The following is a 13,005-nucleotide window of genomic DNA, read 5'->3' on the forward strand; positions in this document are numbered from 1 at the left end:
ATAGTCAATTCTTTTTTTTCTTTCGGCCGCAGTGGTTCTTCGTTTCTGCGTGTGGGCTTTATGTAGTGGCAGCAAGCGGGGGGCTACTTTTCGTTGCGGTACACGGGCTCCTCATTGCGGTGGTTTCTCTTGTTGCGGAGCACGGCCTCTAGGCGTGTGGACTTCAATAGTTGCAGCACATAGGCTCAGTAGTTGTGGCTCTCGGGCTTAGTCACTCTGAGGCATGTGGGATCTTCCCGAACCAGGGATCGAACCCACGTCCCCTGCATTGGCAGGCGGATTCTTAACCAATGTGCCACAGGGCTGTCCTGATAGTCAAGTCTAAGTGATTGCAAAACTATTACTTTTGCCAGTACCTTCTTATAGCATTCACTGTCGTATGTAAATGCCTTATACTCCTTAGTTACACAAGTGTTGTAAATTTTGCCTTTTAACTTTTAGATCGTTTTTTTCTTTCTTTGGTTAATTGGGGAAGTATTGTTTGTGTAAGAAACCAAATCAAGAAAAAAAATTAGCTGTTGTAAAACATTTGGTGGTTTCTTCTCAGTTGCCTTTTTCGTTTTCCTAATTAGGCCTGTTACTTTTATCTCTGATTTCTGGCATTTTATTGTCAAGTTTTTTTAGAGAAATTATAGCAAAAGAAGGAAAAATGGGAGAAAGTAGGTAGGCGTGGGTAGCCTTAAGAGACCCTTCCCCAAATCTTGACTTTTAGAGCCATTTGTGACTAACTTGTTAAAAATGAAGAGAAAATAATGGTACTAGAATTTTCTTTTGTCTTGAACTAAGATTAGCTGTGAAATTGTCTTGAACTAATATATCTAAAAATGGGTATCTTGTGAACAGATTTCTTCCTTCAGGTATGTCAGGGCACAGTTTATTAGTATCTTCTCAAATGCTTTAGCCTGCAAAGTTTCTGGTAATCACAAATTTGCTTTTCTTGTAGAATAGATATCGTCCTTTTCTCTTTCTCGTGGGTGTCTGCCCAATCATCAGAGAAAACGGGGAGGGCGTTCTAGAAGTTAAGTGACAAACTAAGAGTCAGGAGTCTTGGTTTCTTTTCCCAGCTCATATCACTTAGCTGTATGTTCCTTAAAAACTTTTTTTTTTTTAACATCTTTATTGGGGTATAATTGCTTTACAATGGTGTGTTAGTTTCTGCTTTATAACAAAGTGAATCAGTTATACATATACATTATGTTCCCATATGTCTTCCCTCATGCGTCTCCCTCCCTCCCACCCTCCCTATCCCACCCCTCCAGGCTGTCACAAAGCACCGAGCCAATATCTTAAAAACTTTTGAAAAACACCTAAGAGCTTTTACTTGTATGGGTAATTGTAAATCATGTGTTCTAAGAGCTTTGAATAATTTTGCATACGAATCCAAGATTTGAAATTACTGTGATGAGTCTGTATCTAATTCTTCCCAAAACACTTCTCCCCATTTTTATGCCCCAAAGACGTTGAAAGTGCTTTTAAACATTCTCTTGTAAATATTAGCAATGTCCACTCAAGCATGATAGGGCACAAGTAAAAAATGGTATAATTTTTAAGGTGGAGAAAAAGTCAGCAGAGGAGAGAAAGCTGTTTGTCTAATGTTATTCAAAGAGTCGGTGGAATTGGTAGGAACAAATAAGGTCTTTTGACTTGACTATATTTACTCCTTTAGACCATGTACTGATGATAACTTTAAAGTTACCTCATCCATAAGAAATGGAAACAACTAAATTCTGGGACTTCTCTGCCTTATAAGTACACAGATCATTTTAAAAATAATGAATTCACTTCTCTCTGAGTAAAAGATTGTTATAGTTACACCACTGATTACACGTACTGTTGAAATTATGACATTAAGTCTGAAATTTTAAAAATATGCATGGATGACAGGACGCCATTGTTTTTAGAGTCATAGTTCCAAGTCTGAAAACCTTTCTTTCTATAGGACATTTCTAAGGAAACAAATTATTTGTTCACAAAGTAAAGGCAGCAAATATTATTAGATTGAAAAATACTATAAGGTTTGTACACTCTACTACTGGCTTTCTTTTTCCTTTTTCTTTTGTTGAAACTACTTCTTTCAAATACTATTATACAGCCTTTTTATGGCTTAGAGAAAATAGAACAATATTTAATATTTTTCCCCAGGAGTATAGTCAATCTGATTATATTCTTTGATTTTAAAATTTCAACAGATTACCAAAGCTTTACCTGTGTGAATTCTGTCTTAAATATATGAAAAGTAAAAATATTTTGTTAAGACACTCAAGGAAATGTGGATGGTTTCATCCTCCAGCAAATGAAATTTACCGAAGGAAAGACCTTTCAGTATTTGAGGTAAGCATGTATAAATAAAAAACTCAGCATCTGAAACCTAGTGTTTCTAATTGTTGACTATGTACTGATTTGTTCGTAGAAGGTACAAAGTATATTCAGTTTTGGCACTGAAATTCAGACTGCTTTTTCAAATATCTCCATGTTTTGGAATATTTTTCTAACCATATTAAGCAACCGTTGAGATTGATGATGAATTCCTACTCCATCACATTAACTTTTTTGTCTTCTCCCAAATCCCTGTCTGCACCAGATATATTCGCCAGTGAATTTATGGTCTCCTCAGCTCTTCGTAAATTCTACTTTCTTTGGCAGGAGAAATTAGCTTTGTTCAGCAGCTCCAGCCAATGTCTGGCAGGTGCTCACTCTTCCAGGGAATTGAGCAGCTGTACATATCTCCTCAATACACAACCACCTGTGTTTCCATCCATTTCTTGGCAGGGTAGATAATCCTTTTGGTGAGATCCCAGCAGATGTTGGGACTCCCCCGACCCCCATCTGGGTAGATGGCCACCCCTGGAGAACTCTGCTCTTCACACGAACCCCTTGTGGCCATGTGTCTGTCATTGTGTGTTCTTGAAGACATTTTGTGTTTTCAGAAATGATTTAGTAGCAGAAGGTCTTTGCCGCTATATCATTTCATTGTTTCATCATGTTCTATTGTCAGTTTCAGGGATCCAGCTTAGCTGAGTCAGTTGTACCTTGAGGAGGCCATGCCTTTTTTCCTGTTATTGCCTGGTCACAGGCCTTCTTAATTCTGTCACTCTGGTTGAGCGCTTCCATTGCCCTGACTTATTTTCTTTTCTGTTACCCATCTTGGTACATTGCTTTCATTCCTGGATGCTCAGAGCAAGCCTTCCTTGGACAGCAGATATGATATCTTCTTTCTCTGAGATAACAATTTTACTTTAGGATTCTCTTTTTCTGAGTTGTTCAGACTGGAAATTTATTATTCTGAACCACATTTCTCTTTAATTCTTGTCTGTAATGTTTTGCATTAAATTTAACGTAGGGGAGGGTCATACATAGGTTTCTCTCATGGACCAGGCTTCCTCTCTCAGACAGTCTTGGGCCCATTACTTTTTTCCCAAGACTCATCAGAGAACGCATGTAACTCCAACTGTATCTTATGATTTTTTTTTTTTTTTTTTTTTTTTTGCGGTATGTGGGCCCTCACACTGTTGTGGCCTCTCCCGTTCCAGAGCACAGGCTCTGGACGCGCAGGCTCAGCGGCCATGGCTCATGGGCCCAACCGCTCCGCGGCATGTGGGATCTTCCCGGACCGGGGCACGAACCCGTGTCCCCTGCATCGGCAGGCGGACTCTCAACCACTGCGCCACCAGGGAAGCCCATCTTATGATTTTTTAAAACTCCTCTTCCTGGTTATATCAGGCTCTTTCGGCAAGCTTGAAGGAAGAAGGGTATTGTTGCTAGGAAGATTTGGTAATATGTTTGTTTTTACTAAACAGGAGGCACAGGGTTTCTCAACCAGGGGACTGTTCACATTTCAGGCTGGATGATTCTTTGGTGTAGGGGGCATCCCGTGCATTGTAGGACGTTTAGCAGCATCCCTGGCCTCTGCCCACTAGATGCCAGTAGCACCACACCTCCTCCAGTCAGAACAACGAAAAACATCTCCAGACATAGCCAATGTCCCTTGGGGAACAAAAGTCACCCCCCAGTGAGGACCACTGGGCTAACGAGAAAGCCGAATGCAAGTCGCTGTCTTCCTGTTGTTAGTATTGGGATGCTCCTTGGCCAGCCCCAACAGGTTGAGACAACAGAGCTGCTCTCAGTTGAACCTTAATTAATGAATGTCACAAGTTCCACTTAACTTTTGGCACCTTTCTTAATGCCTTGGAAGCTTTCTTCTAACCAAAAGAAAATGAAAATCATTGTCTCATTGTTTCTCAAAGGGTGAAACACATTGTTGGCTTTAAGTAATTGTTAAATAAATGAGTATAACTCTGCCTGAGGGGGTGAAACTCTCATAAATCCAGAGAGAGTCTTCTCAGGGGTAAGAGAGACTCAGTCTTGTTATCCTGATAAGAATGGTCTATTTCAGGGTAGGTGTTTTGGGACCATACAGAGATGAAAGGGGAAAAATCAGAAGCAGATCTGTAAAATTTATGCATAAAAATTATTGAAGGAGTTGGATTGGATAATTGCCAAGGTCCCTATTCTAGAATCTGAGTTAATACTAAGAGTACAGCATGTAGGAAATTTTCTCTTAGCAGTGTCCTAAGTAACTTATAAAATAAATGAATAATAATCACAGATTACTACTTTCCTATCTTTTCTTTATCCCTCTTGAAAGCATGCCATTTTAGACCTTTCACAACTGACAAGAATTTTGCTTCAGCATTGTCATCTCTCTGTTTTTCTGGTTCAGGGATACATACATCTATCTCCGTCTTTTTGTAATATGCTACCATTTCCAAAAGGACCATCCTCCCAAATACATAAAAACTTCCTTTAATTAAAGAGACAATTGTATCCTCTGTGCCCCTTGCCCATATTTGATTATGTTGCCATGTGTGGGACCTAGGTCTCATCCAAGGGAAATAGTTATACGAAGTCTAAAAATAATTTGCAGTATGAGAACCTGTATGGTCCACAGGAGACTTGAGAACGGTCAAGTTCATTGTTAAAGAGCTCTGGTTAGCAAACATCCATTTCCCCTTAGAAAAGTGCTAGGGAAATTCTAGAATCTGCTGTGCTTTCTGTTTTCAACAAGTAACTACATTTGATCAAAGAAATTGACATTTGTGCCTAGCCTTCTCTCTCTAACCGTCAGTATCACAGCTTCATTCTTTTATTTTGAAGAGAAGTAGACGGTAATCATGGTACTTATTGTAGGTTGAAATTCATCTCACTTTCTCTGTATTCCCAACACAGAAATTTTATCTTTTCCAATTATATTTAAAATGATGCTTGGAATAAAACCAAAATGGAAGCCTCTTTTGTTAATCCACACTTCTAAGGAATCAGGATAATAGAGTTTATTTATTTTATTTTTATGTGAAGCCCTTTTGAAAGCAACATAAAGTTTAACTTCCTCGAGCAGTATTTTGATCGTTTTACATTTCTTTAATTCCAATTTACTTGGTTCAAACAGAGATGACCTGCCTAATCATTTTTTACTCGTAATAAATTGCAAATAAAAATTACTTCTTTGTTAGCAGTGTGGTCTTTCTTCAGGTAGTGTAAAGAGAAATTTAAGCTACCTAAAATTTACTCCAATTTAAGAGAAAAGGTGGAATTCTGATTTGCCAAATGACAGCTATTTTCTGGTAAACTTTATACTTGGTTAATGGAGTGTTTTAATTGCTCAGTTTGGGATTTGGAAATAAAATTATATACTTTCCAAAATACCGTATGAAAGAAACAATTTTATTTTGAGTGGTATTTTTATGTTAAATAATGTTGTCTGTTTCTCTTTGCTAGGTTGATGGGAATATGAGCAAAATTTATTGCCAAAACCTTTGCTTGTTAGCCAAGCTCTTCCTGGACCACAAAACGTTGTATTATGATGTCGAGCCATTCCTTTTTTATGTCCTTACAAAAAATGATGAAAAGGGCTGTCATCTGGTTGGATACTTCTCTAAGGTAAAACAAGAGCCAGTATGACCTTCATTTTCTTTTTCAAAGTGTTTTTGGTAGAGCCCAATTCTTCAAACAGGGCTTTTTTATGACTCTAATTTGAATAAGTGACACATGTTTCTGAAAAGCTCAGATTCTTATTCAGAGCTCATTAAAAACAACAACAACAACAAAAAAACAATAAGCAACGTGCCTAGGAAGTGTGTAAAGGACCTCAGCACTGTTTGCTGTCTCACTGTCATCATTCACATAACGTTATAATTGCTGCCTTGCAGACCACCTAGCATCTTTCATCTTCTAAATGTTAAGCTTATTTCCCTTTTCCCCCTAAGTGGTGTCAACATGAAGCTTTCAATGTAACGTAGCATTTAAAAGATAATTCTCATTTCTCCTCGTTGCATTTCCTCTGTGATCATCAGTATCTCAGTGAGTTAGAACATTGGCATTTGGACAGTTAAGCTAATATAATGGCTGGTTTTACTCTTTTGTCTCTTATTCTCTGTGCTATTGTTTTAAGATCTAAAGCAGCCCCACCTTTAGAAAGCCTAAGTTATCTCCAGCTGTTAACATAGGGGAGCCCTTGACATAGTGAGTGGATGTAGTTTGTCTTTTTCACTGGTTCAGAGCAATTCTCTCACATTCTTCTGTTCAAAGGCTTCTGAGAAACAATAACTCATATGTAATAAAGGAAATCTGAGTTTGGAAATATTTACCAGGTAATGACCTTAACTTTTCTTAGGTACTTAGGAAATAGTTTAATATGCCAGGATGGTAATTATAAGACTTCCAGGCAGAAGGTAAATGATCCAAACCCTGTATCTTATTTTTTTTATGATGTATGTGTGCATGTTAGGTGATAAGTGAATTTCACTGACTCTACTGTTGCATAATGTAAATGGAATGCCTAATGGAAGTGTCGTTTTCATGGAAGATCAGAAGATAGAATATATATGAAGGTCCTTTGCATACGGAAGTTTTTCTAAATTTACGAATCAATCCAGAGACCATAAACAAAAATAGGAATGAGTGACAGCACTCGTGGAAAACAGCCTCAAGGTCTTAATCCACATATTTGGTAAAGCTCTAAAACGAAAAGAAGAAAGTTAACTTTATAGGTTATGGATTCGAAAGGTGATAGAGAATTAACACAAGGTGAAACAATAACTAGGAAATCTATTTATATAACTTATTAAACATTTTACGTTCTGTATAGATGTGTAAACATCTTTTTCTCCAAAGAGTTGAAAAGAATAGTGGTCATAACTGTCCTTCCTGTGCAAAAATGGTGTTTCTTTAAATGTATCTGAGTTTAAAAACAGATGCTCAGTGGTGCCTGCTGCCCTTGTCCTGCCTTGTCTCAAGTTGGCCTCTGGGTCTCAGTTCTTGGTAACTCTTGGGGTTCGAATCTCTGCCTCTCTTCCTCCCAGGGAGCCCAACATTTTACTTAGAACAAGCTAAAGTTTTTACATTTTGTCACAGTTTCTTTTATAGTATGGCAGCAACTACTATCATTTCTTACTATACCCGGAATGCTATTATATTCTTTGGCAGTGCAGTAAAACAAAAGTCAATCTAGAAAAACAGCCATGTTAAAAGACTAGACTCAAATTAAACCATATTGTAACATGTCAATTGGAGTGTGAAGGACTATGGCCCTTTGGGGTTATACTTAAACCAAATTCTAGATGTTATAGCCAGAGAATGGCCAAGATGACCTAGAAAAGTTCAGTGTAAACCATTACATGCATGTGACTTTCCAAGCACGTAATAGATGACTCAAAACAGGAAGGAAAGGAGGAGGAGTTATTTTATCCATAGATTAGAGTTTAGCTGTAGTAATGTGTTAAAGGGCAGGGGGCAGGGGCTGGGGTGGGGGAAGGACAACTCTTGGGTGGCATTTCCAAAAATCGTATACAGGTAAGAATAGTTTGGGACAAAGAAAAGACCGGCATCAAGGATGAATCCTTAAACCCAGAGTACATCTCTTTTTAGATTTGTGACCCATTTGTCTGACTTTGCAAAGTAGACTAATTATTTGAATCTTTGCCACAGATGTGCACAGCCAGTGATGGACAATCCAGTTTCTTAGGAAAATTGACACACATCATTTCTTCCTCCTCATTTCTTGGAGACTCCACAGACAGCTACAAATGTGCAAAAGTCAGGACATATCTTTTTCACAAAGGAATCTTTGATTCTGCCCTGTAGGGTTTTTTTCTACAGCCATTTCCTGTGATCTTTCAAATAGGTTCATTAAAGATCTGGGTGTTCCTAAGTAATTCTTTGGTGTGGTTAGTACCATTTGTGGTCAGTCTAATTTGTGGTTTATATTTGGCCAGAGCATTCACAACCTCAAAAGCCTTTTCCAGATCTCCCCTGTGTAGGTTTTGGCGGCTTCTATGTACCCTGAAGAAAATATTGCTGCTCTGATGCCATATCCCATGAAAACTGCGAATTTTTCCTGAACTATAAGAACCATTTCCCACCATATTCTTTCCAGTCTTCCTCCTGGTTTCAGACTGTTGGTAATATTTTGGCCTCCACTTTGGTTTGGAGGCTTGGGGATTTCTTGTTGCTGTTGTCTTTTTTGTCTTGTTGTCCTATTTTGAAATGCAGATTAATTATTTCTCCAGCTTTTTACTTTGTTTACTCATAGGAGAAATGTATTTGTGTAAGTCTACCCACACATACAGTATTTTAGTTTCACTGGGGCCTTTCGCAAAATATTCCTAACTGACCCCACTGGGTGACTCTCTGGATGGTTTTTTTTTAATCCCCATCTCCCAGGTTGTTTGAGCACGGAAAACATTTCTTCCATACTGTCTGTGTTCTGTTTCATTTGACTCACATTTCCTTGGATTCTTTATTCGTATTTCATGGTACTGACATTCAAGAATAAAGATGTAATTGAGAGGCATGCCTGGAGTGGGTAGTTTGTTGTTAGCTGATAGTTTGATTGATTAGGACGGTAGGATGATTCTGCTTGATCCTGACCTAACACATTGGCTCACCTTAGTGGACGGTGGTACAAGGACGATGGCGGGTGCAGGGAATTGCCCACTTCAGCAGTGCTCTGACATACTTGATCTGTCTCTCCTTCCCTCAGGAAAAGCTTTGCCAGCAGAAATATAACGTCTCCTGCATAATGATCATGCCCCAGCACCAGAGGCAAGGATTTGGACGGTTTCTCATTGATTTCAGTAAGTGAAGTACTTTATTTACTTTCATGATCCAGGGAGCTGATGGCTGTTAAAGGAGAGTAGCACATAAAACTTTATTTAATCTACTTTGTTGTTTTTATCAATAGATAACGGGTTTACTACTTATATTTACATAGGTTAGAAAATCTTCCTCAAGTGAAAAATGTACTGCTGCTCACTATTGTACTCTAGGAAATTGAGACTCGATCTCTCGGCAGTGTCACCAGCTCACAAAGCCATTACCCTGAATGAACCGGCAGAATTACATTCCATTCTGTGGGGCTCATGCTCATTAGCACCAAAAGAGGCAATTATTTGTGATTAAAGCCAAAGGAATTGTTATTTAAAAGGATTTTCAGCTTTCTAAAATTTTGCCTATAATCTTGTGCAGTACAGAGCAGGAAAGGGATCTTTATCTTCAGAAAAACAATTCTTTAGGTAGCCTATCCTTCTTGGCTGTCTGGTAGAAATAAACATCTTGTTTTGTTAATTTCCCTTTTCTATTACAGAAATTATTACAGTGTTCGTATCTAGAGGTTGCCCAAGAAATATTTTTTATACACATTTGTATCTTCTGAGTCTCCTCAGTGAAAATCGGAATACTATTTTAAAGTACGCATAGGGTAATGTTTTTTAAAAATTGGTAGTTTTTTTCTCCCTGTTTATATTATACTGGATGTGTTAATGTAGTATTAAGGCTGCATTTCGAGAATGGATTCAAAGTATCCAGATAACACGAAGGCGGGGTATCCCATGATAATAATCACTTGTAAAAATCTGTCGCTAGGAACTGTGTGCTTCTTCATTACCAGATTTTAAACTGAAAGAAGGAAAATATAGCAGATGATGTAATCTTCATAACGTACATCAGATGCAAAAGCAAAATGTAAATGTCCTCAAGGAAAACCATGAAGTAACATGTTGAGTCTAAATCTATATTATTAGATGTTGAAATGTTAAAGTTTGGGTGTAAAATATAACCGTATAGCAGCTTTGGACGGATTTGTATAATTTATTGACATCGAAGGATATTCTTTTTTTTTTTTTTTTTTTAAATTTATTTATTTATTTATTTATTTTTGGCTGTGTTGGGTCTTCGTTTCTGTGCGAGGGCTTTCTCTAGTTGTGGCAAGCGGGGGCCTCTCTTCATCGCAGTGCGCGGGCCTTTCACTGTCGTGGCCTCTCTTGTTGCGGGGCACAGGCTCCAGACACGCAGGCTCAGTAGTTGTGGCTCACGGGCCTAGTTGCTCCGTGGCATGTGGGATCTTCCCAGACCAGGGCTCGAACCCGTGTCCCCTGCATTGGCAGGCGGATTCTCAACCACTGCGCCACCAGGGAAGCCCGGATATTCTTTTTTGAAGTATCTTTATTGATTATTTTTACATTTTCAGATGGCATTTCTAGTTATTTAATTCGTTACCCTAGTCTTACTCTTCTTTCTTGATCTAGTCATCCCATGGAGGGCCGTCTTACCAGAAGTTTACCATTTTTACTTTACAGTCCTAGTTGTAATGAGTTCTAAGGGCAAATCCAATTGTGTTGTTTTGGAGATTTTTGGGGCCACTGTTCACAAGTTGTTCCTAAATACTATAATTTCTGGTATGCATAGCAGCCATTCGAGCCTTAAACTTTGGATAGTATCTGCTTGCTTACAGAGTAAGGCAAACTTCTTAGCTCAATATTCAAGATCTTCCGACAGCTAGTTCCAGCCTATGTTCTAGGCTTTTTCATGTATTATTTCATATATTAATCTCCATTTGCTCAAATATTCTGAGCAGGTTCCCATACTTCCATTCTTTGTGCAGTCCCTTCCTGAAATGACCACTTCTTCCTTCTCCAGCCTCTGTCTGTTCAAAATCCTACCCATTGTTACAGAGCTAGCTCAGGAGCCTCTTCTTTTTGATCCCACCTCCTGGAGTTTCATCCCGTTCTCTTCTTTGCTCCGTATCTCTGCAGTATAGCACTTAGACTCAATTCATTCTTTTGTGGTAATTATTTGATCTAAGTGTCATACTTCCAACTTACTGTCAACTCCTTGGATACCTTTTTTGTATTCAGGTGGACAGTGCACTCAATAATCTGCATTAGATGTATTTTTGTTAAGTTGTATTGAATCTCCTAAGTGATATGGTCACTGCCCACGATAATTTTCCACCTAAAATTTAAAAGAGACTGGTACTTACCAGGTAAAAATGCAAGTCTCTAAATACAGTAGCGTCTGACTTGTACAGTGTGATCTGGTACTGAGGCCTTAATGCATAAAATAACAACCCAGGAACAAAGACATTCCCTTCAGATGCTAAATCTTTATGTTAACCATTTTATTTGAAAACTGTATTAGAGTCTACTCTGTTTTTCTAAAACATGAACTAGGGAACACAGTGGAACCTATCTGGATGTCTCAGGGCCATCATGATAAATGCCATCCATTAGGGTGCATCCAGGCAATGCAGTGCTACAGGTGTCATTTTAGATTTTCTCTTTCATATACCCTTGGTATCATCCTGCACTGGAGAGGGTTAAGGAATATGATGAATGATTTGAATAAAGTTGAAAGGGAATTGGTGCTATTTCTTCAGAGAAGAGAAGACCAGGGGAAGAATTTTATAGCACTCAGAGAAAATGGGGACTGGTGTAAACCCAACAGAAATTCAATTTAAAGCGAAAAAATAATTCCTTGGCTACACAGGTTTTAAAGAAGATAGAGTAGGCTGCTAAAAGAATTGATAGCATCTCCTTCTTTGGAGTTACTTAAAATAATAGTAGATAAATATCTTTCTATGATGATTAGATCCAGTCTTTTGCAGAAGTAGGAGATAAACCCCATGACCTCGCATAATCCTTGTCAACCTTACATTTCAGAACTCAGGGAAAAACAGATAACTGGGGTTACAGGTTTTCTAAAATCTGCTCTGTTTTTTAAAGGAACCTTTTAACGGTTAGATTTATTTTATTTCTGTTTGTACATGAGCCTGAGGGTCTTTTGGTCGGGGAGGTATTTTCAGTAATTCAAAGAAAGTTGTAAGGCAGGAAATCTTTATTTTGTCTGTAATCACTGCTGGTTCAGGAAGCCAAAACAAGATACCGACAGAAGGAAAGCTGTTCTCTGCCCAGCTGCCCATTGGCACACTGGATCACAGACATGAGTGAAAAATGATGTGTTGTGTGTATATAAAGAACTGTGAATCCAAAGCTTTGAACACTGTTCTCCAGGACAGTCAAGAGGTGGAATGGTCATCCCAGGACCAAATGCTGTCCTTGGAATAATGTTGTTGTCTGTCTCTTCCTAGGACAGCTTGTCTGGGATGTGTCTGAGCAGGGCTTCCCAGGAGGTCATCTGCAGAGCTTTGCCGGAGTGACTAAAGGGCACCAACTCCCAATCTGCTCATAAACCAACTCAGGGGTTTTGTAACTCTGCCCAAAACTTAAGTGGCTAGAGGAAGGAGTGGCTTGTCATGGGTTGAAGCTGATACTCCATCTCCTTTTCTCTCCTGGTTTCTGAGATTCCCTCCTCCCTCAGTCAGAAAATTTTAAAGTCCTCCCCGTCTCTTTCTAAACACACACACACACACACACACACACACACACACCATTCTCCATCCCCACCAGGCATGTCAAAACTTCAGAGAAGCCCCCGCCCCACGAAACTTTTGTGATTCCTGCTTCCGAGCTGCCCAGGACAAGGCAAGTAGCTGCTTTTCCTCCCAGGGTGTTGCTGGATCCTGGGGCAGCCGCGTGTTCCCTGCCAGGCCATGCCCTGCCCCTGCTGCCAGAGCTGCCCAGCAATGCCTTATCCAGCTTACTATTTTTCCTTAAATTTTGAAATACTTTCAGACTTAGAGAAAAGTTATAAAAATGGCACCAAGAATTCCCA

The 13,005-nt window shown here is 38.9% G+C and overlaps 1 protein-coding gene across 1 annotated transcript in view; it reads left to right on the forward strand.

Moving 5' to 3' along the window:
• Nucleotides 1-13,005, forward strand: part of KAT6B (lysine acetyltransferase 6B) — a 181,681-nt gene that overhangs the window by 134,612 nt on the left and 34,064 nt on the right. Inside the window, 3 exon segments of the mRNA XM_004273083.3 lie at nt 2,190-2,331; nt 5,776-5,937; nt 9,038-9,131. Coding sequence (XP_004273131.2) covers nt 2,190-2,331; nt 5,776-5,937; nt 9,038-9,131 — 398 coding nt within the window.

Source organism: Orcinus orca, chromosome 14 (genome assembly GCF_937001465.1).
Source record: "Orcinus orca chromosome 14, mOrcOrc1.1, whole genome shotgun sequence".
Lineage (NCBI taxonomy): Eukaryota > Metazoa > Chordata > Mammalia > Artiodactyla > Delphinidae > Orcinus > Orcinus orca.